Here is a 22824-nt window from a genome sequence, read left to right on the forward strand (position 1 = left end):
ATTGGTGATCATGAATCTGTATATCAGCTGCCCACATGCAGTGCAGCTGAGCGCAGAAGCCTAACACAGTCTTGTGAGGACCGTTTTTGCAGTAAGGCATTTTGCACAATGTTTAATAACAATCAATATTCATTCACGCCAAACCTGCATGGTGCAACAACAAGCCCCTTGTGAGTGTGGTGAGTTGGAACCAGTGCTGACGTGAAACCGAGTGACAGCTTTGAGGTCAATAGTTGTTCAAAGGAGCGTGACGCCACTAGCTGCTTAGCAGCTCGGCCATTACCATAGAAAAAGCAGAGCATCTGCCTGTGACTCCTGCGGACAGGTTTAACGAGGTGGCGATGCTCATCATGGGGGCCACTTTGGCAGGGCCTGTCTGTCCCTCTACCCCCTCCTGCTCCTTCTCTCTCCTCCATCTTCCTCCTTTCCTCCAATCCCTTCCTCCAGGTCTGCCAAACGGGTGTTCGTGTTTATACTGCCTCTTTCCATTAGGGAACTATTGTTTCATGGCGGGCTTTTGTGATGAAGGCTTATATTTTCCCTCCTTTAGTTCTCCCCACAGTAACTTGAATCTTTTCTTGTGTCTGTCAGTCTGTCGCTCTGACTATCTTTCTGCATGTCTTTTTCTTCTCTATCTGCCTTTGTAGCAGCTCTTTGTTTTGGGATTTTCTGCCACGACCACCACCTGTGCCTCATTTTCTTCCAAATCGTAAGACAACAGTCCTAGGATTAACCAATACAATCGCCAACACTGGTTTGCAACAAATGTGGAACAAATACTTTTTGTTAAAATATAGACTTGTTAAAATAATAGTAGTGATTCTATAATGTTTTATAATTTTTTTTTTTTACATATATCCATTTCTACTTTCACCCTAAAATACAATGTAGGTGAGTCGTTTAAAAGAAATAGTCCCTGTGAAGACTGAGGTCTGTGACTTGTGAACTGGACATTTTTGCTTTTGAATTTTGTAAGCGTAAAGGGCAACACACTGCATGCGTGCAGTGCATCAAAATTCTGCATCCATTGTTGTAAGCCTGCACAGTGGCTAAATCTTGACCCGTGTGATTGGATGAATCAAGCCAACACAGGATATACCACTGTCCTATTTTCTAGCTCTGATGCATGTTGACTCCTCAGAAAAGCAGCACATTTGTCACATTTACTCCACCAATCCGTGCATTTGGTCTTCTGTACTTATAGCTTTTTTCCACTGCATGGTACCTACTCAACTCACATCAAATCTACTTGCCTTCTTTGGTTTTACCATTACAAAAAAAAGTCCCTGGTAGCTGCTACCAGCTAGTTTTTTTAGTACCACCTCAGTCAAGGTTCCAAGCGAGCTGAGGCGATACCAAAAGGTGACATGAAAACTGTCAGACTACTGATTGGTTGGAGAGAACGCCATTTCATAGCTTACATATATATAACAATGGGTTCAAGGAGGTTGATGTGTTTGGAGCCCTTTACACAATCATTTTATACTCCTGCTTGCAATTTGTGTAGTACTTATTTTTTTATTGTTGTTAGCCCCACTACTGAATTCCATGCATGGTTAGATATGACTAGATACTAGATTTGGTATTTGTTTAAACACACAAATAGTCGTTGAGGTGAGAGGTAAAAAGTTCCAAAAATGGCAAAATAAACACCTATAGTGCAAAATTTATTTAATCATCAGCACTGCATTTGCAAAATGCGCAGGCATTCCACAGCCAAGCTTACAGCTTAACAATGTGTGTATTCATTTTTATCTAGCATTTTTATTGTAGCTTGTAGCGTTAGCTATGTGTATGCCTGTTCCCGACTGTTAACATTTTACTGAAATAAATTACTAATTTGAGCCTAAACACATACTCAATTTATACACTGTTGTTTCTGGAACTCATTGTGCAATCCTGTCAGGAAAACCTAACCTATCTGTTGCCCACTTTTAAGAATGGTAGAGCAAAATACTAGATGTTAAAATTGGCCTAGTTTGATTTTCAGGACTCATTATGGAGAGAACTTGATATCAGTCCTTGTGTGCAATGTGCTTTGGAACAGGTGATAATCTTTTATTCCACAGGTATGTTATTTTTTTGTTTTCCCAGTCAAAGGTGTTTATGATGCAACCCAGGGAGCAAGGCAAACCACACATCCTTTTCAGCACGTGAAAAAAACAAGGATAAAGAGTTTTCTTTCAAGCTCTGGGAACTCTGGAACAGACTGTGAATGGTATCTTTTATTTATGGACGGCGTCGGTGTGATACATAAATAATTTCTTCAGGGTGTCGGGGGCTTCCGGTGCCAACCCCAGCTGTGGCTGATTTGCAATTTAGGTGTGGTACTGAAGGCCAGAAGTGCTGGACTTGGCATTGAGAAAAAAATAGACAAGAATTGTGATCTTGTGTGACACTGAATAGGATTACCATCTGTATCCGAAGAGCCGATTGCTGCCCTAGATTGTATTGAAATGAGGGGACATCAGATTGGTTTGTCGCCGTGACAAGAAAACCGATTTCTTTTATAGCTTTAGCTTGGTGCCCCTTAACACTCCTGCATAAAGCTGCCTATGCATAAAAATCATTCACATTTTTAAATTGTTTGCAATAATTGGTGTGCAGTTTATTAGACACCAACATTAACTCCATCCCATCAAAGCTTAACGTACAAGTCCTCAGCGACACATGATAGTTTAAAAAAAAAATAAGTTACCTGTACCTCATGATAAAAAAAATTGCTTTTTTCATACATCTTTCTTGAGCTAATGGATGGTGGCAGAGTGGAAGCACTGTTTTCTGTTGGTAATTTCTAAGAACTCTGAATGAGCAGTAGGGAGAAAGGTATTTCCATCATGTTCCAGCAGAGGCAGTTTAACTTGCTTTTTGTTCTGTCGGTTGATTCTAGTGTACTCTGGCTCTGTGTGCCAAGCCAGCGAACCACCCACCAGCTGTCCTCGCAATGTCCTGGATGTGAATAAGAGTTTGATAAATCAACAGATGGCATGCTGCTCCTACCCCCCATAACTGCCGTTCCTGATGTGTTGCCACATACTGTAAATGGAGTCAATACAATTTCAAATGCTAGAGCTGACACATTAGTTAGGATGTAGAAAGCGGAAGGTCCTCTAGATGTTGGTGAGTTAGTGTGCCTGTACTGTACACAAAGAAGCACATGAGGAGCACTTTTACGTGCGTGTGTGCTTCAGGCTCTCGTATGATGTTAAACCTTTTTTACTGGTCCAAAGAACACTTGATACAATCTTATAAAATAAGCTGGATCTGCACAAAGGCATCATCATTGCCATTATTTATAGTTCTGTCCTTGTAAATTTGTTTTTAGTTAATGCTTTTAACAAATCATAGTGCATTTAGAACATGATAGATGTGTTTATATGTATAAATGTATAAAATAAAATACATATATTTATATGTATAAAAGGTAAATAGGCCTGTATCATTGATTTCTCCTTGTGGTGGTTCTTTGCCCTTTGCTGCACCTTTTTCATATAAAACCTAAATGACAGGGGAGATTAAACAAACTAGCACAGAGAAAATTAAATGAAAAAGAAGCTTGGAGAGCTATTGTAACTGACTAGCTCTAATATGTACCCGACTGGCTAGCATGCTGAAATTTAACTTGATTGCCACAGCCCTGCAAGTATCTGCAACCAAACCTTTGCAAAGATGAGCAGTTTCATTTTGCAGGCAAGCTGAAGGAGTTCATGTTGCATATACATATAGATTAGAGATTGTTGCATGCATTTTAGCCCAATGGTTAGTGCTGTGGCCTCACAGCAAGAAGGTTTGGGATTCGAATCCAGGGTAGTTATGGGCCTTTCTCTGTAGAGTTTGTATGTTCTCCCCATGATTCCTCTGGGTGCTCCAGCTTCCCTCACCATCTCACTGCCCTCAAAAAACATTCACTAGGTTGGCCCCTGGGTGCTGTAAATGGCTGCCCACTGCTCCCTTGAGGGATTTCATTTTTACCTTTTACAATAGGAAAATGAAAATACAAAGATTTCAATCCAGCATCTCAATCATTTCCGAACTGTCTTAAGTATGTACTGTACAGTAATTAGTTTTGATTTTGTTCATGTAATATTTTTTTTAAGAATAAATGCAACTTTTCTTCAAATGGATACCGTTTGCAACAAAACTTTCTAAACAAACAAACTGAACTGACAATATAAATAAATAAAGTAACTTCCATTGTCAGGCAGCAGACAGCTTTCGCTCTATGAAAATAGCACTGCCGCTCAAAGGAGGAAAAGGTCTTTGTGGAAACTGCAACTCTTCATATGGAGCCACTCGTGTAGTTTCATTTTTTTCTTATTGTTACCGTGACAGTTGGGCCAGCAGTTACAGCTTGCTAAGTGACGGGTCAAGGACGACTTATTGTTAGAAACACAGTACTATAGCCTACTTGAGAAGTATAGGTACGTGAAAACTCTTGGATTCTGTCTATATATTCTAAACATGATAAAACAGAAGCTGTACTCTGTATATAACCCTTTGATTTGAAAGCCATGGGAAGAAATATGAATCAGGCTTTGGGTTCCCATTTTTAGCACAAGCTTCAGTTATACTAAAATGGTTTGGAAAAATGCATGCATTAGTATTGTTTAAATTGGCAGAAAAGTTTAGCTTTCTGTCCCTGAGCAGCACCAGTTTTTGCTTTGAGGTACTGTTGGGCATTTCAAAGACTGTCATTGATGAGTTCAATATGGATATTGGATTGCTATTACGCTGAGCGCTCCAGTGATGTTGCTGAGACACTTCTTTCCTAGATACTGAATACCCCATGTCTTATGTTATGTAACTTTCAGTTGGTGCCACCAATGCTGACAGTGGCAGAACACAAGGACTGTTCACGTCTAAAAATGTCCTCCTTATACCCCCTCCTGAGTCTTAGAAGTGAAAGAAGGAAGGACAAGGTGTTGCTGTGACAAAGAACAGTGGGGAACGTAACTAAATCCTCAGGTCTTTTTATGTGCACTAAATTCTGGCCCCTGGAAAAAAACTCATGCTACACCAAATTGTACCAAAAATCATTAACATAAAATGTTTCAAGGCTGCCAGGTTTGAATATCAGCATTTTTATTAAGCTATTTATGAAAGTATTAGAAGACATATGCATGCACACTGTGTTCAAAAGCAAGTTGGAGTTGACACAACTCTTAATAGCAGTCTCTTAATCTGGTGTAAAAGAATGGATTGCTTTAAATACCTTCATGCCGATACTCCAGCGCAGTAAGTGGGCTATGTAGAAGAATTACAACTCTCATTTTCCCTCCATGGCTAAGAATGCCTATGTTGGCAATGTGTTGAACTTGCTCTAGAAGCAAAGAAATGGTTGTTCAATCAATCTTTTTTGCCATAATCTGCTTTTAATTGCAAGACACTTGGGTTTAACCTTAAAACTTGTTTGTGCCAATAGCTAAATACAGCCCAAAGCCAGGAGCAAGTGTCATAAAACACCAACTTTATTGCACTAACATGTCATTAAGGTAATTGTCTTACGCACGCACACACGCACACACACACGCACACACACACACACACACACACACACACACACACACACACACACACACACACACACACACACACACACCACAGCTCTAAAACTCCCTTTCCTCCAAATGTCACCACAAACCGTCTTAAGAGTGCCACTACACATTCTGCAAAGCCAGTTCAGAGACAGGAACCTTGAACAAAACTATGAAATCATGGGTGGCAATATAGCCTATGTGTAATGGTTTGTATATGTTGTTACTGTATTTGGGGTAAGAACATAGTTATTTGTCAGTTTTAGTCACATCTACAAGCTTAAAAAAGCAATTGACCTTTCACAAATTCCTTGCCCCCCTTTGTTACTGTTAAGGCTATCAAGTTTCCTGCTCTGGCACGTATGCAGTTTACATAATAACCAAGAAAGATTTACCATTGTAATTGTTGGTAATCCTTGAAACAATTGTTCAGTCAGGAACACTATCGTCATAGATTTAACCATTTATTACAACAAATGGAGAAACAGTTATGCTTTGCGCTAATGTCTCTGCTCTTAATAATGCTCGCTGGATTAGCCAAGCAGCATGCTAAACTAAAACAGGGAGCACAATTCAGAAAACCCCAATTGGTGTACAAGAGTGGGCCCAAAAAAAGACATTGGAAATCATTTAACCTTTAGGTCATGTTAGGACTCTAAACTAGGAAGGTGGAGGCTGGGGTGGTGGAGGCAAAGAACAGGACAGAGGCCCATAAGCCCATACTCTGATATAGTATTTGGGACTGGCTTCCACATAGTGAATGTGTTATTGTAAACATATCTTTTGCTTTCCTTTTAAATGCAATATGTATCCCCACAAAGTCTTTTTGGCTTTGGAGCAATGCTAGCCGGACATGCTAATGTTTGCAGCTTAGGTTAGAGCAGAAAAACACAATGTTTAACCCATTTCTTTGACTTTTACTCTTGTATTTTTGGTTTGGAAAGGCTAAATCACTCTTAATACAGCCCATTGCTCACCACTTCAACATGTGGAGAAATTAAAAACACCTGACAGTGCCTATTAGTTACCGTTGCTAACCTATGATTGAACAATCACTGTTTTGGGGAGATGTTTTGCAAATGGTCAATTCTTTAAGGATGATTTTCTTTCTTTGATTTCATGCATCGGCATAATTGATTCTTGTTTTTGGATGACCATGACCTTTCTTCTTCCAAAAATGTCATAATTGCTCTGGTAAATAAATACCATCTATTCTTTTCCAATTATGCACTGTATTAACCCATCTAAAGTACCTCATTTTAGTTTCCAAAAGTTGCTTTATCTGTCAAAAAATGCATTTGCAACTCTTTTCATCGACAGTGTCATTTAATGAGAGGCACTTACAGTAGACTCAAACACAATTAGGTGTTTCATAACGACCTCGGTAAAGAAATTAATCTCTCAAATGAAATTGGTCTCAGTGCTCAGTATGTCACCCAGTGGGATGCGACTTCATTTCTATTCATTGACCCTCCATGAATTAAAGCTCATTTCCGTAGTGTGTCGCTTCTCGGAGGCTCCCGCAGCAGGATGCAGGCTCTTAACCGTACCAGTTCAGAAAACCTTCATCCCCTTCCATTTGATTCAAGGATTAAAATTTGATTACAGATTTGAGAGGGACAACCTCTGTGACTGCCATGCACAGTCTTCTTGTTAAATTTACACATAGCAGATGACATTTTGGCTTGAGATATTTGATGTTTCATGAGCACAACGAGGATGGTTACAACAAACTGGAAAGTTATAGAACTAGAAATTCATTTGTTCTTGATTGTTGATATATTCCTACTAGCAACTGTTGCTTCAGTAAATAGGTCAACGATTGGCATTGATAGCTTTAAAAAATCCTTTAAAATGACATTCAGCTATTGTCATTGGCTTGTACCTATCTACAATCAATACACTGTTTTATTCTACACATGTCTCAAATGTTATGTTACTACTAATAAGATTACTACTGTTTAACAACAAGACAAAGACATGTTTTTTTCTTTTTCCCTTTGGTGGAAGTGTATTGTGTGCATGTAAACATAGTTTTGACAGCAGCTCTCAAATAAAGAGAACCATGTGCCACATACAAACAATAATACAACCAAACTCTGCGCACTCATAGTCCATATCTAGGACAGGTTGGCAGCAATAGAAAACAAGAAATACATCTTTTTGTTTTGCGTAGTCATGAAAATATCTGTTTTATACAAAAATTAAATACAGTTACAGTATGTTACAACCTTTTTCCCCACAAACAGGTGAGCTTAAGCATGACTAGAAAGCCTCTGAAAAAGTAGGTTAAAGGAAATACTAGGAGTACTACATTGGTACTTGTCAAAGGGCTTGATGATAATAATACAACAGACGGGCAAAACAGCAGACAACCTTCAGCAAATTAAAATCACCAGAGTCAACAAAGCGCAGGGAGGAGAAGGTGAAGGAAAAAGGGAAGAGTTAGGAAAGGAGATGAAGAAGGTAGCAAGTAAGGAAAGAGGCAGTGAGGCAAGGTGTTTTAAGATGTCCCCATCCACATAATCATTTTTAATAACTTCAGATGATATAAATCATGTGTCTAGTTTTGTACAGTACAGTCTCTCAGTGTGGGTAGCTCTATCTGAGTCTCCAGTCTGCCTTTAATGAAGTTTCAGCCAAAGACATAATCACAAAGTGAGGGCTCCAACCCCTTCCTCTGTGACAGTATAAGACAATAGTGACTCCAACAAACCTTTCACAAATCCATCTAGCATTCAGTATAAGATCAGTGCACAACCTGCTGCAACAACACTGTCACTCACCACTGTGGCCTTTGATATACAAAAGAGTTGCTTGTATTGTATGCTGAGCACATTGTCACAGCTTTTGTCCTTGATTTCCTTAAGGTTGAGAGTTCCGTCTCAACACATGTGTACTTAGGGTTTTGTTTGAGGATGGGAGGCAGTTCAGGTCTCTCAGCAAAGGGAAACTATCAATAGCAGGAGTACTACAAGGGTGAAAGCGAGCTGGCTGATGGGGGGATGATGGAAGGAGGCCCGTCCAGATAATTGGTCATCACACTCCTCGGGGCCCTGGCAGCGAGCTCTCTCGCACAGGACGCCGGTGAAGCCAGGGGAACAATGGCACCGCTGATGGTGGTGGCAAGTGCCACCGTTCTGACAGCGCAGCATCGCGTTGTCACACACCCGAGCTGCGGAGACAAAGCAAAAAGGGCAGGGGAGACAGGAAGGGGTGATTAATAGATCACTCAGTGATAGGGCGGCACAGAACATCAACAGGCAAGTTCACAGGGCACAAGCTGCCTCTTCTTGTCCTGTCTGTATCACTCTGTGTCCTTAGAGAACAGCTGACACATTAGGGAGGGTGAAGCCAAGGACTTTTGTGGAGAAGTGTGGTGGAGAAAGAGGAGACAGAAAACCAGGGCACATACTGCACCAAAGGAACTTTAGAGCAAGTAATCCTGGCAAAACAAAAGACCAAAGAAACCATGGCAGTGATGAGGTGAAATTAATTATTAGTGAATCAAAGGACGCCAGAGTATGTGAAACAGCCCCCCTGAGCAGGACAGGGAGAATTAAATTTTGCCTCCCTCTGGCACAATGACACTCAACAAACAGAAAGAGCAGAAGACACGGGATGGATACCTGGCTCCACCTGCACCACGACTACCTTTGAAATGCAAATAAGCATTTCTAGTGATTCAGCAATTGCTGTTATTTTCTTCTCTGCCTGCGGTTAACGTTACAACAAACAATACAAACCAGTAAAAGGAAAATAATGTAACATCCAGGACTGCATTGTTCTAGTGGCCACTAAACATTTCTTTGTTTTGATATAGATTGATTAGGACTACGTAAGCTAATATTCACAATTGTAGACAAAAACTCAAGAAGGAATTATCCTAGGAAGCCTCTCTGCTGGCAGAAGTGAAATCTTGGAAGAGGTAATATTTGCCAAGCGATTTCAGTGTAATTGGATATCTCTCCTTGCATAAATAGAAATCACATTTTTGGATTTCTGTAATGTGGCTCATGCATCCAAATAAACTCAACAAATAGCAATTGCTACTGCCAAAACTGATTAGAATGGCATACGTATTGCATTAAACTTAATAGTATTCCCATCCCCGTCACACAGACCCCACTGCTGTTTTATGTTTTATATGTATGATGAACTCTATTGTACCCTCAGCTCTATAGACATTTTTGTGACTTTGCAGCTTATTGTTTTGGTTTTCTGGGCTGCAACTTTTCTGTTTTGGTTCACTTTTACCGCTCTCATGGCGTTTTCGGCAGCGGCAGGCTTTTTTTTTTAAGGCTGTATTTCTTTTTTTTTAACTGTTTTTTTAGCAAAAAGCACTCAAAAAACAAGACAAACATTTCCCTCAGAAGTTGGTGGAGACCAAACACGGAGCTAAAAGAAGAGTGAGTATTGAACACCAAATAAATGCCAACCTTGATTTGTGTCTGCTGGATTTGTAAATACAGTAAACAACTGTTTAATAACTAGTTAGCAATATCAACTTAAAGTGTTATGATATGTCAGCATTGTGTTAACAGCTTGTTTTCACTTTTTTGTTGCAGGTTTGACCATAGTTTAATTGTAATATTCATAACCAAGCCTAACCCTAACCAAAAACTGCCCCACATCACTGCATGCAAAATAAACTTAAGCCCAGCTGAAATATGACTCTGACAGTCTTTCTTCAAGTCTGACAGTCCCACTCATCAATCCACTCATACCCAACTAACACCTTACTGGTGTAAAAGTGTCTTGAACTTTGCTTACTTATGTCTTGAACTTTGTGTCTTGAACTTTGCATGCATGAAAAGAATTATGGAGTGCTGTCCTGTCCTCAGTGGGTTCAAGCATTAATGGCCTTCTGGCTACAACCTAATCAGTCATGTCAAAGCAGCTCATTTTACAGCTAATGGAAAACACCTGCTCTGTGTGTTTTGGTTAAAATTACCGTGGGATCAGCTGAGTCTCCATTGTCTAGTCTACACATTAACTTTGTTTCCTGTGGCCGAAGGATAATCTCTGCGTCTTTCAGCAGACCCTTAGGACCATTGTCTTTCTAAAAGCATCTGTAGCCCAATTAGTTTTCTGATGCCGAGGCTTAAGCTTACGGTGTCTTTGTGGAGCAACAGGGCCCTTCTGTCATGACAAAATTCAGAGAAAAACAAGTCAACTATTCTGTGTTGTTTAAAAAAAAATCTAACATAGGAAGAGGGTATGTGGGGAAAAAATCAAAAGTTGTTATTTTCAGTTAATATCTATTATAGTGATGAACAGGTCGGTAACAGTTTGTGTGTGTGTTGAAACAACACGTTAAACAACTGAGATTGTAGGCTATATTTTGGACTTTGCTCAACAATGTGCATTTACACATGCATAGTAATCTTTAATATAACTAATTCAAAATAATAAAATGTAAACTATCAAATAGAGATATGAAATATTAAATGTTATTATCTCATGAAAACTGTTTTTTATTTGTCATTGTTATGAAATTGTACGGGGTACAATTCCAGTACAAAGCTTCTTCAATTTGTGCATGATTCATCATTAAGCAGAGTGTGGGGGTGATAAAGAGGAAAAAAAAAAAGCTGAATTCAATGTCACATTACCGTGTGTGACTGGAGGCATGATGCAATTGAATGGTGTGTTTTCTAAATATGCTTTTGTCTTGTCGTACTGTACCACATTCTGTAACACACAGCTGATTGGATTGTTTTGTCAATTAGGACACAGTTAATCTACTATGACACTGAAATACTGGATATATTGTTCCTTCTATCGTGACTTTCTTCAGAGAATCTGGCAGTCTATTTATATCCTAAACATACTCAGGCAGTTCTCTAATCCTCTCATCTCAGTGAACTCTTGATGTCCTCAGATACTCTGCGACTGAAGTTTATAAAAAACAACTTTTTGTGAAATTGTATACGACAACCATTTGAATATTACTTTGTGGCAGTAGTAGTAGTAGAGGACACTCGGCCCGGCCTCAAGACACAAATTCAGACAGGCTTCTCAGAGGTTAATGAACATGCTTTATTATGCCTCAATGGTACAAAAATAACTTATGTAATAAAATAAAATCTGTAACAACTTGTAACAAAATAAAAGCCCCCTTTCAAATAAATTTGACATAATATTCTTAATATGACCTCTTCTGTGTCAGCTTCAAAATCCAGCTTCAACTAAATATTTCTTAAAACCTTTTCAATGTTATAAGATAAATATCCAAAAATGTGTGTTGCAATTATCGCCTGTAAATGCAATACATTTTTCAGACAAAATGTTTTTTTTGCCAGTGTCTTAATGAGATATTTTGCAATGGATTGTGCTGTCTCATTAGGTGTGTCTTTAACCTCAATCAATTTTGTTTGCACACCACCCTTCTTCCAGTCAAAATACTGGATTATGATTGGGAAAATTTTCCCTACTCTGTGATTATCCCTGTCTGTAGAAACACCACTGTAGCCCAATGTATTTCTTTGAGTGCTTTATGAGCAAATTCAAAAGAATGGGGCACCACAACACCATTGACAATGGCTTCGGTCTTAGTGCGAGCACTACTAAACCTTTTATGTCAGAGTCTAGAAATGAAAGGTACTGGTGCAATCCATGGACGTATAGCTGTTGTGGTGTTTCACAGTATGAAATGCCATTGCACTTTCCGCAGCATTTACAGCATCCTCCCAGTTTTCCCAGGTCTATTAAATAACTCAGTCAACTTTGCGGAAGAACTCTCACCTCGTATAGCTTTTTTAAATTTTCGGTTTCCATGTGAGCTTTGAGATCTCCAGCTTATTTATCAGACATTGAAACATATGTGCCAGCTTTGCACATGGTGCACTCCGCCTCCTACTTGTCCCAACCGGGATGGTATGTGGAAAAATCGTTTGCAGTTCAACTGTGAAGCTGCACTCACGCTTTGCCATTTTTTGTGCAATGCTGCTCTGCTGTTTGATCTGCTCATAGAGAGTTAAAAAAAATGGACCAACAGATCCCACTGCTCTGGACGGAGACCAGCGAAGGAAATTAGAAGCACGTTTCTGGAGAACTGAGCTTGCCAACGTAGGCGTGACGTGAGCAACCTGTCTGAAAGTTGTAAGTCTTCTGGTAGTTGTGCCAAGAGAAATCTCAATAATTCATAATCAGCAGAGACCGAGAGTGTAGGTATATGTTAGGAAATAACAGGCTATGTATTGCTAACCAAAAAAATAAATGCCAATTTTAAGATTTACTGTATTCTTGTTTTCGGTCAAATGGGCTTTTAAATGAGAGTGCTAAGGGTACTACTATGATCACATCAAAATCACTATTTTTAAAACAGTAGGAAGGCTCGACACAACATAAAACTATTATCACCACCACTAGTATCACCAGGGGCTCTACACATGACCTCATTGAGCATTGAGAACATTGTTTGCAAGCAACTTGTTTGCAGCTTTGTGGGTCCAAAAAGAGAAGGGAAATCATTCTCTTGATCGTGGAAATCCTGAAAGTCCTCTTTCAATTTATTTTCTCTTCTGACTGGGAGAGCAGAGGTGCAGATGCAACTTAACACTCACTACACAGGATATCTGGGCCTGAGGATTATCTGGAGACAGCTGGAGATCTACATAACCCCCCCTCTTATTTCCTTCGATCTCATTCTCCTCATTCCTTTTTTCCTTGTCAATATGGCCGAAAGAGTGCACCCCCAGAGAGCATTCTGGGTAATTTAAAAGAGGGCATGATCAAATGGGTTAGGAGGCTGTGGACTCGGTGATCATGAGACATGTGCTCCATTCCCTACAGTGTTCTCACAACAAAGGGTCTGTCTTGTAAGGACCAGCGTGTTTTTTTTATGCATGCAGGATGGAAGTATCTGGGCTTTGGGAAAACAACCTACTGCATACCTCTATTTGCATATTCTACATTACACTTTTTTCAATTTGCCAATCAATTAACAATCAGTTCTTTCTAGGTTTTGTTAATGTCATGCTGAAGTTACAAAGCCTATAAGCCTACCTTGGTTACGATTTGCAACACCAAGAGATGAAGCATTTGCTCGATCTGTGTAAAAATGGGAAAGGTTATATATTACTCTGAGTTGTCTTATAATTATTAGTTATGTAGTTAAAGCACAGGGACAACATGCACAGGTTTTTTTTTTTAATAAAAACATTTTTACAATAATCTGGGACTTATCTGGGCTGATATGCCTCAGAACTATTAGTGTTTTGGAGTTATAATAATAATAATAATAATAATAATAATAATGGACTGATGTAGAATAGTGTGCATGCAGTTTAATGAGTGAATCTTCCACAAGACGTTGGCAGATACATGTACATATGGAAGCTGCTTTTGTTATCCAGTATGAGGAGTCACCTTCAGGCATCAACATGCTTAAGGATGCATGGTGGGAGCCATGTCTTCATAAAAAATGTTTTTCTATTCTTTGGCTTTGGGCAAATATCTGTCTGTGTGCTTAGAACAAATATTCTAGTTTGGAAGGGATATGATGATTCTCAATAGTGCCTGCTGATGCAATGGCTCAAACATGCAGGACTCCTACAATATTTTATGAACTAGCAAATTATTTAATTTTAAACCATACTAGTGTTTTTACAAGTTTTAGCTTATCTACAAACTTAACAGTAATTGTACTAGAGACCATTTTGCAGTAGGTATTTCCTACCTCATGACAATGGATGCCTGGGAACATAACAAAGACATGTCCGGCTTCCATTGTTTTTAATTGGTGCATTACATTCATTTCTGTGCAACATGAAAATAAGCCATTGGTTTCCAATTATTTCCAAGAAAGGCAAAACAACATTTCCAAATTATGAAACAAGACAGCATGGTTTTCAAAACTGTTTGCAGGATTGTGAAGTATATATGGTTTGTAATAAAACATAGCCCTTACAAAAAGATATACATTTTTACAATGGGATGAGAAAATTGTACTTGTTTTAACGGCAGTGTCAGACGAGAGTTTGTTAACACTGAGGGAAGAATCAGTTAGTCAGCATGCCAATTTAAAAGGGTTGATCAACTTACGCACTGGTCCGTGATTACTGGGGATACCTGTGGAAAGAGCAAAGACAATGTTTTCATAAAAGCATGGACTCATGTCATTTTACCAACAAGTTACCACACAACCACATAAGAGCATTTTCCGTCCTCATCCCAAAAGTTAGGGTTTTAAACACATTTTTAAAGTTGTGAAGTGGTTCCAGTTTGGTTAGGTTTAGTCACAAAAAGTACTATGGTCAGGTTTAGAAAGAGATTGTGGTTTGGGTTAAAATCAATACATTCTCAAACAGGACACAAACACAGCTCTCGTGGGTGAAAGTCATGTGTTTGTTTGAACCATCCACCACCCCAACTTTCCTTCTTATGTGGAGTTTTCTATTACTTTGTCATCTTACTTCCTGCTTTGTTTCCATCATAATTACTATAGCTATAAGAGGAGGTCACCGCCACAATAAAGATAAACATCCTCAGTTTATTAGTACTTGCTGCTTGTACAAAGGATGAGAGCGCTTTTCAAGGAAATACAGTTTCCAATTTACTCTTGAAACTTTACTCATGAAACTGCAAGAGAAAACATGATTGTTTGCCTTGAATAATTCCAACCACATCAGCACTTTCAAGTTGGTCTCCACTGTGTCCACTGATTAACAGCGGCCATGGCTCTGCAGAGAACCTAGCCACCGCATAGGCCAACACCCGCCTACTTCTGATGATAATAACAGGTCTGCCAATGACAAAATGTCAACAGAATCAAAACTTTAAAAACATAAACAGAAAAAAGTATTTTCATCAGCGTTTTAATTTATGTTTCAAATAACATGTTGTCGACAGTCTGCTTTCCTTATCTACTATTTGCCTTGAAAGGTAAGTTTTTTTCTATCATTGTTGAATCTCTCAAATCTCTGAATCAAACCAGTCAAACATCATCTTCAAATAATTCATAGTTTATTGTAATGTCCGATTGTCAAAATGGTTGCCAATCAAAGAAACCAAATAATAAGAAAAATGCTTTCAAACATACCTATGATTGATCATAAAGACAAAGACAAAGACTAAGACAAACAAAAACTGAAACAGAGAGTAAAACTCGGCTTGTCTGTGAGCTGGAGCTGACTTTGGCAACCCTGTTGCAGCCTTTATCTGAAATTTGTGTTGTCAGTATCTAGCTGTGGATTCACCCTCTTTGTGTAATCAGCGGGAGAATTTCTACCCCACAATTAGTGTAATTTCTGATAATTTTTTGTCCTAGCAATTTATTCTTCTGTGATTATGTTTCAGTGGGTTTTTCACATTTGTTTGCACCCCATTCCTCACTTCATTACCAGTTTGGAGCTGTCACAACAAGTGCTGGGAAGTGCACAACATTGCAGCAGCAGGGAAAGTACAGATTTTATGCTCCAATTTGCCAAAAAGCAACAAGCCGCAACTCCTACCCAGTAGTTGTTCTGTGTGCAAAATGGAGGGCTAGCAATATTGCCCTTTGAAGCCAAAGTACATTCTACAGTCTGATCAAACTCTCAGCCCCAACCCCACTTAACCTGTGAACCTGCTTTGGAACACAAGATGAGTTGACACGCTCTGCAAAGTGGACTGTCAACATAATTCTCAAAGTAATTCCTCTTCTGCACTGCAGGCAACTAACAACTTACTTTTCTCCTTATTTTAGGGAAGTATTGGATTTGAATCACTCTCAGTCCCTCTCTGCTGCTGACAGCTATGGCACAGAGCAATGCAGGGCTCCATTTCAGGCTTTAATTTATTGGATGAAGGGTCACGTATGTTCATATATCTGCACATGCAGGGATTTGAATATGTAATAGACCTCGCCTTGTTCCTACCTGCAAGATAAATGACTTCTATAATTAAAGAGGAAGACTTGATGACAGATGAAAGCTATTAAACCATAATTACGCTTTGTACGTTCAGCATATTTGTCTTGATACGAGGTCTGTATATTTAAAATCCTCATTGGAAATATGAGCGTCACATCATGTACAGTATTAAGGCATGTTATATGACCTGGGCTATACTTATGAGAGAAATAAGAATAATTCAAGACAAAAGAGTATTCATTCAACACCTAGGGACCAATACGTTTACGTCACTTCCATGTGCTACATTATTGCATGTTATGCCACTGCCAAACAAGTGCTAATATTGCTTTTGATATAACAAGAACTTGGTTTCATCAGTTCAGTGCAGATGCGGCCAAGTGTTGGATTTTTTAATAACGGCCTGTCAATCTGACAATGAGCACCACATTGCAGGGAGACTCATAACACAGAAGAGGTGCAGGGGTAAATCCAGCAATATCTCCTTAGAGTCCACAGACGTTCCAAAAAACGAACTCCCACTCACAATCAAATGTCTTGCGTGTGCATGCAACAAAGACTCATAACACAAATAAGACTTACACAAATGACTGTGTAATCCTTCAATTCATCATCAACAAATAGCCCAAAGAAGAGCAATCAAAAGCACTGTTACTGCACAGATGTACTCACACCAAATCAGTAGCTCAATAGCAATAGCACATCTCTGTACAAATCTAATCAGAGCACAATATCTGAGAATTTAAGTCAGACAATCAAACTAAGCATCTGAAAAACCTGCTGTCAATCCCAGCAGACTGCTGTCATGCTAGTTTCTGACTGCAAGGCTGAATCAGTGTGAATGGAGGACCAGAGGGCTAGATCTTCCACCATCTGGCCTCGCCAGGCCGTCGACCACACATCCCTGTGTGGCTGTATTAGATTTATCGAGGCAATGAGCCCCCTGCCTCAGGCATGGGATTTGATGAATGTGACTCAACTCCCATCCAAGATTATAATGGGGATAATGCAAAAGAGCACCTTCTGCCTCTGAGATACCATGTGAACAGGCAAGAAAATATCCAGCATTGGTTCACATGGAGTTGAGGTAGGAATACTAAATTCATTGTTAAAGTATTGGACAGAAGTATGTTTACTTAATAATGAATGAATGAAACACATCATGACTTCATCATGAATGATCAGTTATAAAATCCCAATAAAACAAACCTAACATGCTCAACAAGTGTGCCTATCTAAACAATAAAACAAAATAGCCCACCAATGTAACTGTTCTAAAAAAGACTTTTTAAAAGGAGTTTTCTGATTGGCCACCACTATGGGTCAAGATTAGGTTATGTTTAGAATACTAAAACTAGTAAAAAATATTCTTAGGTCAATGTCCGCTTGCAAGCCTTTTGAGGAGCTTTCAACTGTACCTTACTGTCTTCTTGAGCAGATGGATGTTGCTTACTTGTCACAGAGATGGCTTGGTTAGCATTATGTGACCTAACCATGGAACTTTAGTCACGCAATAACAGCTGTTCCCATATGGGGAGGGGTGGGGGAAGGACCCTAGGTGTGAAAGTGGCTGTACTTTTCACACAACACAACTTGCTGTGTTGTTTTCACACTACCTGACTGACCGGCACTCACACACACACTACTAGCTCTTTCACCAGGAGGAATCCCAGAATTTCGGTCCCCAAACTCATGTAAACACGCAACAAGTGACATGGGACTGGCGTAATACCAGTCACAAGACAGAATTTTTGTGTGTCCACCAGAAACAAGCACTCTGAGTTGGTGGTGGCTGATTTGCAGCAATATAACAAAAAAGAAAAAGAAAGATGCTTTCAGGGGGTGTTGAAGTTGGCATATCTACGGTACATGTACACGTACGTAAAGTACAGACGACGGAGCCCCAAAAACTATTGATCAGCAAAAATGGCACTTGCCATAACTGGACACGGCAGATGTTTCGTTACACGGAACAGTTTATAATTTCATAAACAATCAACGTAAAGACACAATTATACGCACATTCACAAAGCAAAAATGATTACACTTATCCCAGAGCTTTATGAATCTGCTTCAGTAAAGTACAAAGACAAAAGGAAAAAGGAGAGAAACTAAAGGGAAATGACTGAAAGAAGTGGAGTGGTGAGTGTGAGTTTGGTCAGAGACTAAGCCTTACACACACATACATACATTACTGACACACTCGGGTGCCCAGATAGCTCAGTTGGTAGAGCAGGCGCCCATAGAAGTTTACTCCTCGACGCAGTGGGCCCGGGTTTGACTCTGACCTGTTGCCCTTTGATGCATGTCATTCCCTTCTCTCTACCCTTTCATGTCTTCAGCCGTCCTATATAAATAAAGGCCTAAAATGCCCACACTGACACACTTCAACAGACACAAAATGTTGTGTTACTACCAGCACCATCATACTAGTAAAGCTGCATGGATACTATATCTACTGAACATTATAAATACTGATATACTTACATATATTTGCTGTTCCTTTGGGTATGGGGAGGTAGGAGCCCACACTCCAGGCTCTTCCGTGGTAGTGCCTCTTACAGCGGCTGCAGTCTGGTCCTGTGGTGTTGTGTTCACACTCACAGCCCAGCTTCCCCTTGTCAAACACACAGCTGTTGGCATGCAGGTTACACTTGCACCTGAGACAGAAAGATAACAACAAAAGACGGACACAAGAATAGGCATTATTCTGCAGCCATGGAATCAATACCCACTGGAGGGAACAAAGTCTGCCCTTGCTGCGACTTGATTTGTGGGTTTAAAATTTTTTGACTGGGTTAAATTGAAATCCTGGTGGGTTATCTGACTTGGATCGTGCCGCCACAAAGCTTCATTATACTCTCCTTTAAAAAAAAACAAGGCCTCATTTGTCGCTGCCTCTGTGGAGAGAACAGCAATGCAAATAAGGTCACTTTTGCCACTCTGCGAGCTAAATGAAAGGCACTTTGTAAGATTCACTAATTGAGGACAAAACAGGGATCTGATAGAGAGATGACAGCATAAAGAGAAGCCGTGTAGCTTGAGAATTCTCTTTTTACTTACTCTTCAAAGTTACTGTGTAATTTGCCGAAGGAGCCTTCAGGCAGGAAACCCTACTGGTCCACTGAGCTAGTTTATTAGACAGGACTCTAGTAGAGCTGGCAGACAATCGTGAACGGAGAGGAGAGAAGGCCTGACGGCTTTCAACACTCAATCAAATCCTTCTTTTGACCACATGGAACAAGCGAGCTTGTTTTTTCAAGCTTGTGAAAAAAACAAAAACAGGTGAGTTTCAGTCTCACTTTTGTGTTTCTATCACCTTGAATGAGTATTATAAATTATGTATTATGTTCTCAGAATATAACCTTTTTTATTGTAGTGAGACTGTTGTTTACTCTCAGTGAAGAGCCCCATCAGAGGCAGACCAGGCTGTTTGTTGTCTCAAAGGATTTTACAGTTTCATATTCCACGTGTGTTCCAAATATAATACTCTGTTTGATTTTACTCCTTAGAGGGTAAAAGGTTACAACTAGTGACCTCAGCTTCTTGGGAGACCAGGGAGTGATACAGAAACAGTGGGGGGGAGGAAGAACATTGGGTGGATCGGACATACTACCCGTCTACAGGGGTTTGGGCGGCTCATGGTTTCACATCATGACTGTTTGTTTTTACGAAGTGCTTCCGAGGGAAGATTTCTCCTGTTTGAGACTGAGGAACCGGGTAACCGTTGCCTACTATCAGCAGTGAATATGAGACAGAGAAATGACAACAGCAGTCAGAAATACATCCATTCTAATTGACTTCCTGGCCTTACTATGACAACATTAATGATAGATAACTGCAGGAAAGCCTGTAGCCTGTTCTGTATAGCTGATAAGCATCAGTAAACCGTCAGTGAATATAGTCTAAAGTAAGATGGATATCTGGTAACATCTACCATGGGTGACACTTTATTGTAACACTATTTAGCATTTAGAAGCATAATCATACAAACAAATACTAGATATTAATAAAATTACAACATGACTATTGTATTGTAAAAGTGTATGCATAAAAAGAAATGTATTTAAATAAATGATATCCTTATAACAGCTCACTGCAATTTGATGGTGTGTAATCATCATTTACTAAGTTAGTATGCACACGTATTTTTATGTAAACAGTGTTTTATAAAAAGAGTAACAATATATTCAGATACAGTACATTACAATGTTTTAAAGCATGTATTACCTGTTTGTGTACATACAACTGTAAATGTATTTAATGTACAACATTATATATGTATATGTTAAATGTTAAACTGTTATTCAATAATTGCTCAGTTATATAAAATCCTTCTGTTTACAACTATGTAACATAGTGCATTACAAAAATACATTACCTGTCAAATACTGATTAGGAATGCTAGGTAGGGGGGTTTAAAAGGTGTTTCTCCAAAAGGCAAAATTTGGATAATTAAAGTTAATTGAGTAAATTAAGTAAAAAATGTTTGTTTTAATTACTCAAAGTACACACTCACTAAAATCTTCCGCGACCGTGCAGGAATTTCCATAAACCTTAGATGACCATGCAAACCTTTCAGTTCAAACCATTTTGCAGTTTGCACCATCATTTGCAGTTACATGGATTTCCACAGCTACAACAACATCAATGTTGAAAACAACTTCTATCTGTAAAAGAATATCACCATACTGTGTTTCCTTGGGTTAAATGCTGTCTGACAACAGCCATAATGGATGCGACTGAACACCAGCTCGTAGTCACAGAAACTAAATGCTAGTGCCTCTCACCCCGCATTCCCTATAGTCCTTATCTTTTTAATCAATTAAAGTCCCTCCTTCATAAAATTAATGACTGGGTGTAGCTCTTCTGCCATGCAGACAGCAGCAGCTCCCCGAAGTCAAGAGCATTGCAATTTGACCTTCCACTTAATTAAAAACCAGCAAAATCTGGATCATCGAGTCCAACCGGTGCGCGTAGCACGCTGATAGAGTAGAAGATGTGCACTCAGTGGAGCTCTGGGATGTGATGCTTTTGCCGCTGGCATTGTCATATTGAAATCAGAGAGTTTTTATGTCCCCAGTTTGGGCCACATGAGGAAAGAGATCCCCTGTACTTCCAGCCTTTTCAACCAGCACCATTATGAATACTCATGAACTTTTATCCATTGTACAGCCCAATAAAAAATGTTGTTATCCATTATACAAACAAGTGACCCTCCCTTAGGAGACATTAGAGATCATCAAGCGTCTTTGTCCCTCCTTCATCAATTGTATTTTTTCAGCTGGGGGGGTCAAATTATCTCAGAAAGGATGCAAAGAACACTGTTATGAATGAATTTTTTTTTTAGTGTATGTGTGATGTGTGTGCAAGAAATGGGTAGTAGGAATCATCACTAGACACAATTCAAAGGTTCAGCTCGTTAAATCACAAAAAGCACATTTTCATATCGCTATAGCTAACTATAAAAACACTTTAGATTTTAACAATATCTTCGTCCAAAGAAAAATCCCAACTATTATCAATGTGTTGTCAACAGTTGTTATTGGGGCAATAGAAACAAGGACATCAACCAATCAATCAATTTTTATTTGTCAAATGAAATCTTACGAGGTACAAATCCAGTGAAATGTAATCCCATTGGCACCTTAAACCATGATTCATCATAAAGCAGAATGTGGCCATGAGATCAGCACACAGAAAAAGAGTCACCCGGTTGAATGGCACATCTAGGATCCAGCCAAGTCTCGGCAGAAGGACACCACTGATCCTGACATCTCGCTGGAAACGAATGCAGGCACGGAGGCTTAACCACATTGCCTCTGATAAATTGTATACATTAAATCTCTCAATGCTGTGAACACTACAAATGAAATTCCCTTTTCCTTCTTTTAACTGGTGTGGAGGTACCTTCAAACATGGCCAAATAAAATCTGAACTATCTGCAACGATTAATCCCATTTCAGTAAGTAAGAAAATAAAAATTACATAAATAATCATTTTTGTTTTGTATTTTTTATGGACCATAGCTTTTACATTTAACAGGGTAGACTTGAAGCTTTAATGAATGTTGTCACGACCGTCTTAGTTCTAAATTACCTTCTTTAATCCTCACATTAAAAAAAGTAGACACTATAATGTTCTGCATTTTATTCATGCTGCACTTGGAGAATAATGTGATACTAAATTGTGGCCTGCGAATGGGCACGCTAAATGCAACAAAGGACAAATCTCTACAGTAAGGTGAAGGTGAGGCGAGGGGCTAGTTTATGTTGATATTCTGGAGTAGACAGCAGCAGTGCCGTGTGTCCTGCCCAACCTTGACTTTTCCTGGCTGCTTGACACTTTGTTGACAAACTCACTATGTCTAACATAGCTTTTCTTCCTTATGACAGCTTCTACTGTAGCATCTCAGATTCAAGACTAGAGAGGAG

General features: G+C 39.3%; 1 protein-coding gene across 4 annotated transcripts in view; it reads right to left on the reverse strand.

Moving 5' to 3' along the window:
- Positions 1-5985: 5985 nt before the first annotated feature.
- Positions 5986-22824, reverse strand: part of LOC116698497 (netrin-G1) — a 63708-nt gene continuing 46869 nt past the window's right edge. For 3 of the 4 annotated variants that reach the window (XM_032530438.1, XM_032530439.1, XM_032530437.1), the window contains exons 4-7: positions 18878-19050; positions 14583-14609; positions 13545-13589; positions 5986-8709 (exon numbers count right to left, since the gene is read on the reverse strand). In XM_032530438.1, coding sequence (XP_032386329.1) covers positions 8474-8709; positions 13545-13589; positions 14583-14609; positions 18878-19050 — 481 coding nt within the window. In that variant the 3' untranslated portion in view covers positions 5986-8473. The remainder of the gene's footprint in view (positions 8710-13544; positions 13590-14582; positions 14610-18877; positions 19051-22824) is intronic. The other variant, XM_032530440.1, reaches the window with a different exon arrangement.

Source organism: Etheostoma spectabile, chromosome 12 (assembly GCF_008692095.1).
Source record: "Etheostoma spectabile isolate EspeVRDwgs_2016 chromosome 12, UIUC_Espe_1.0, whole genome shotgun sequence".
Classification (NCBI taxonomy): domain Eukaryota; kingdom Metazoa; phylum Chordata; class Actinopteri; order Perciformes; family Percidae; genus Etheostoma; species Etheostoma spectabile.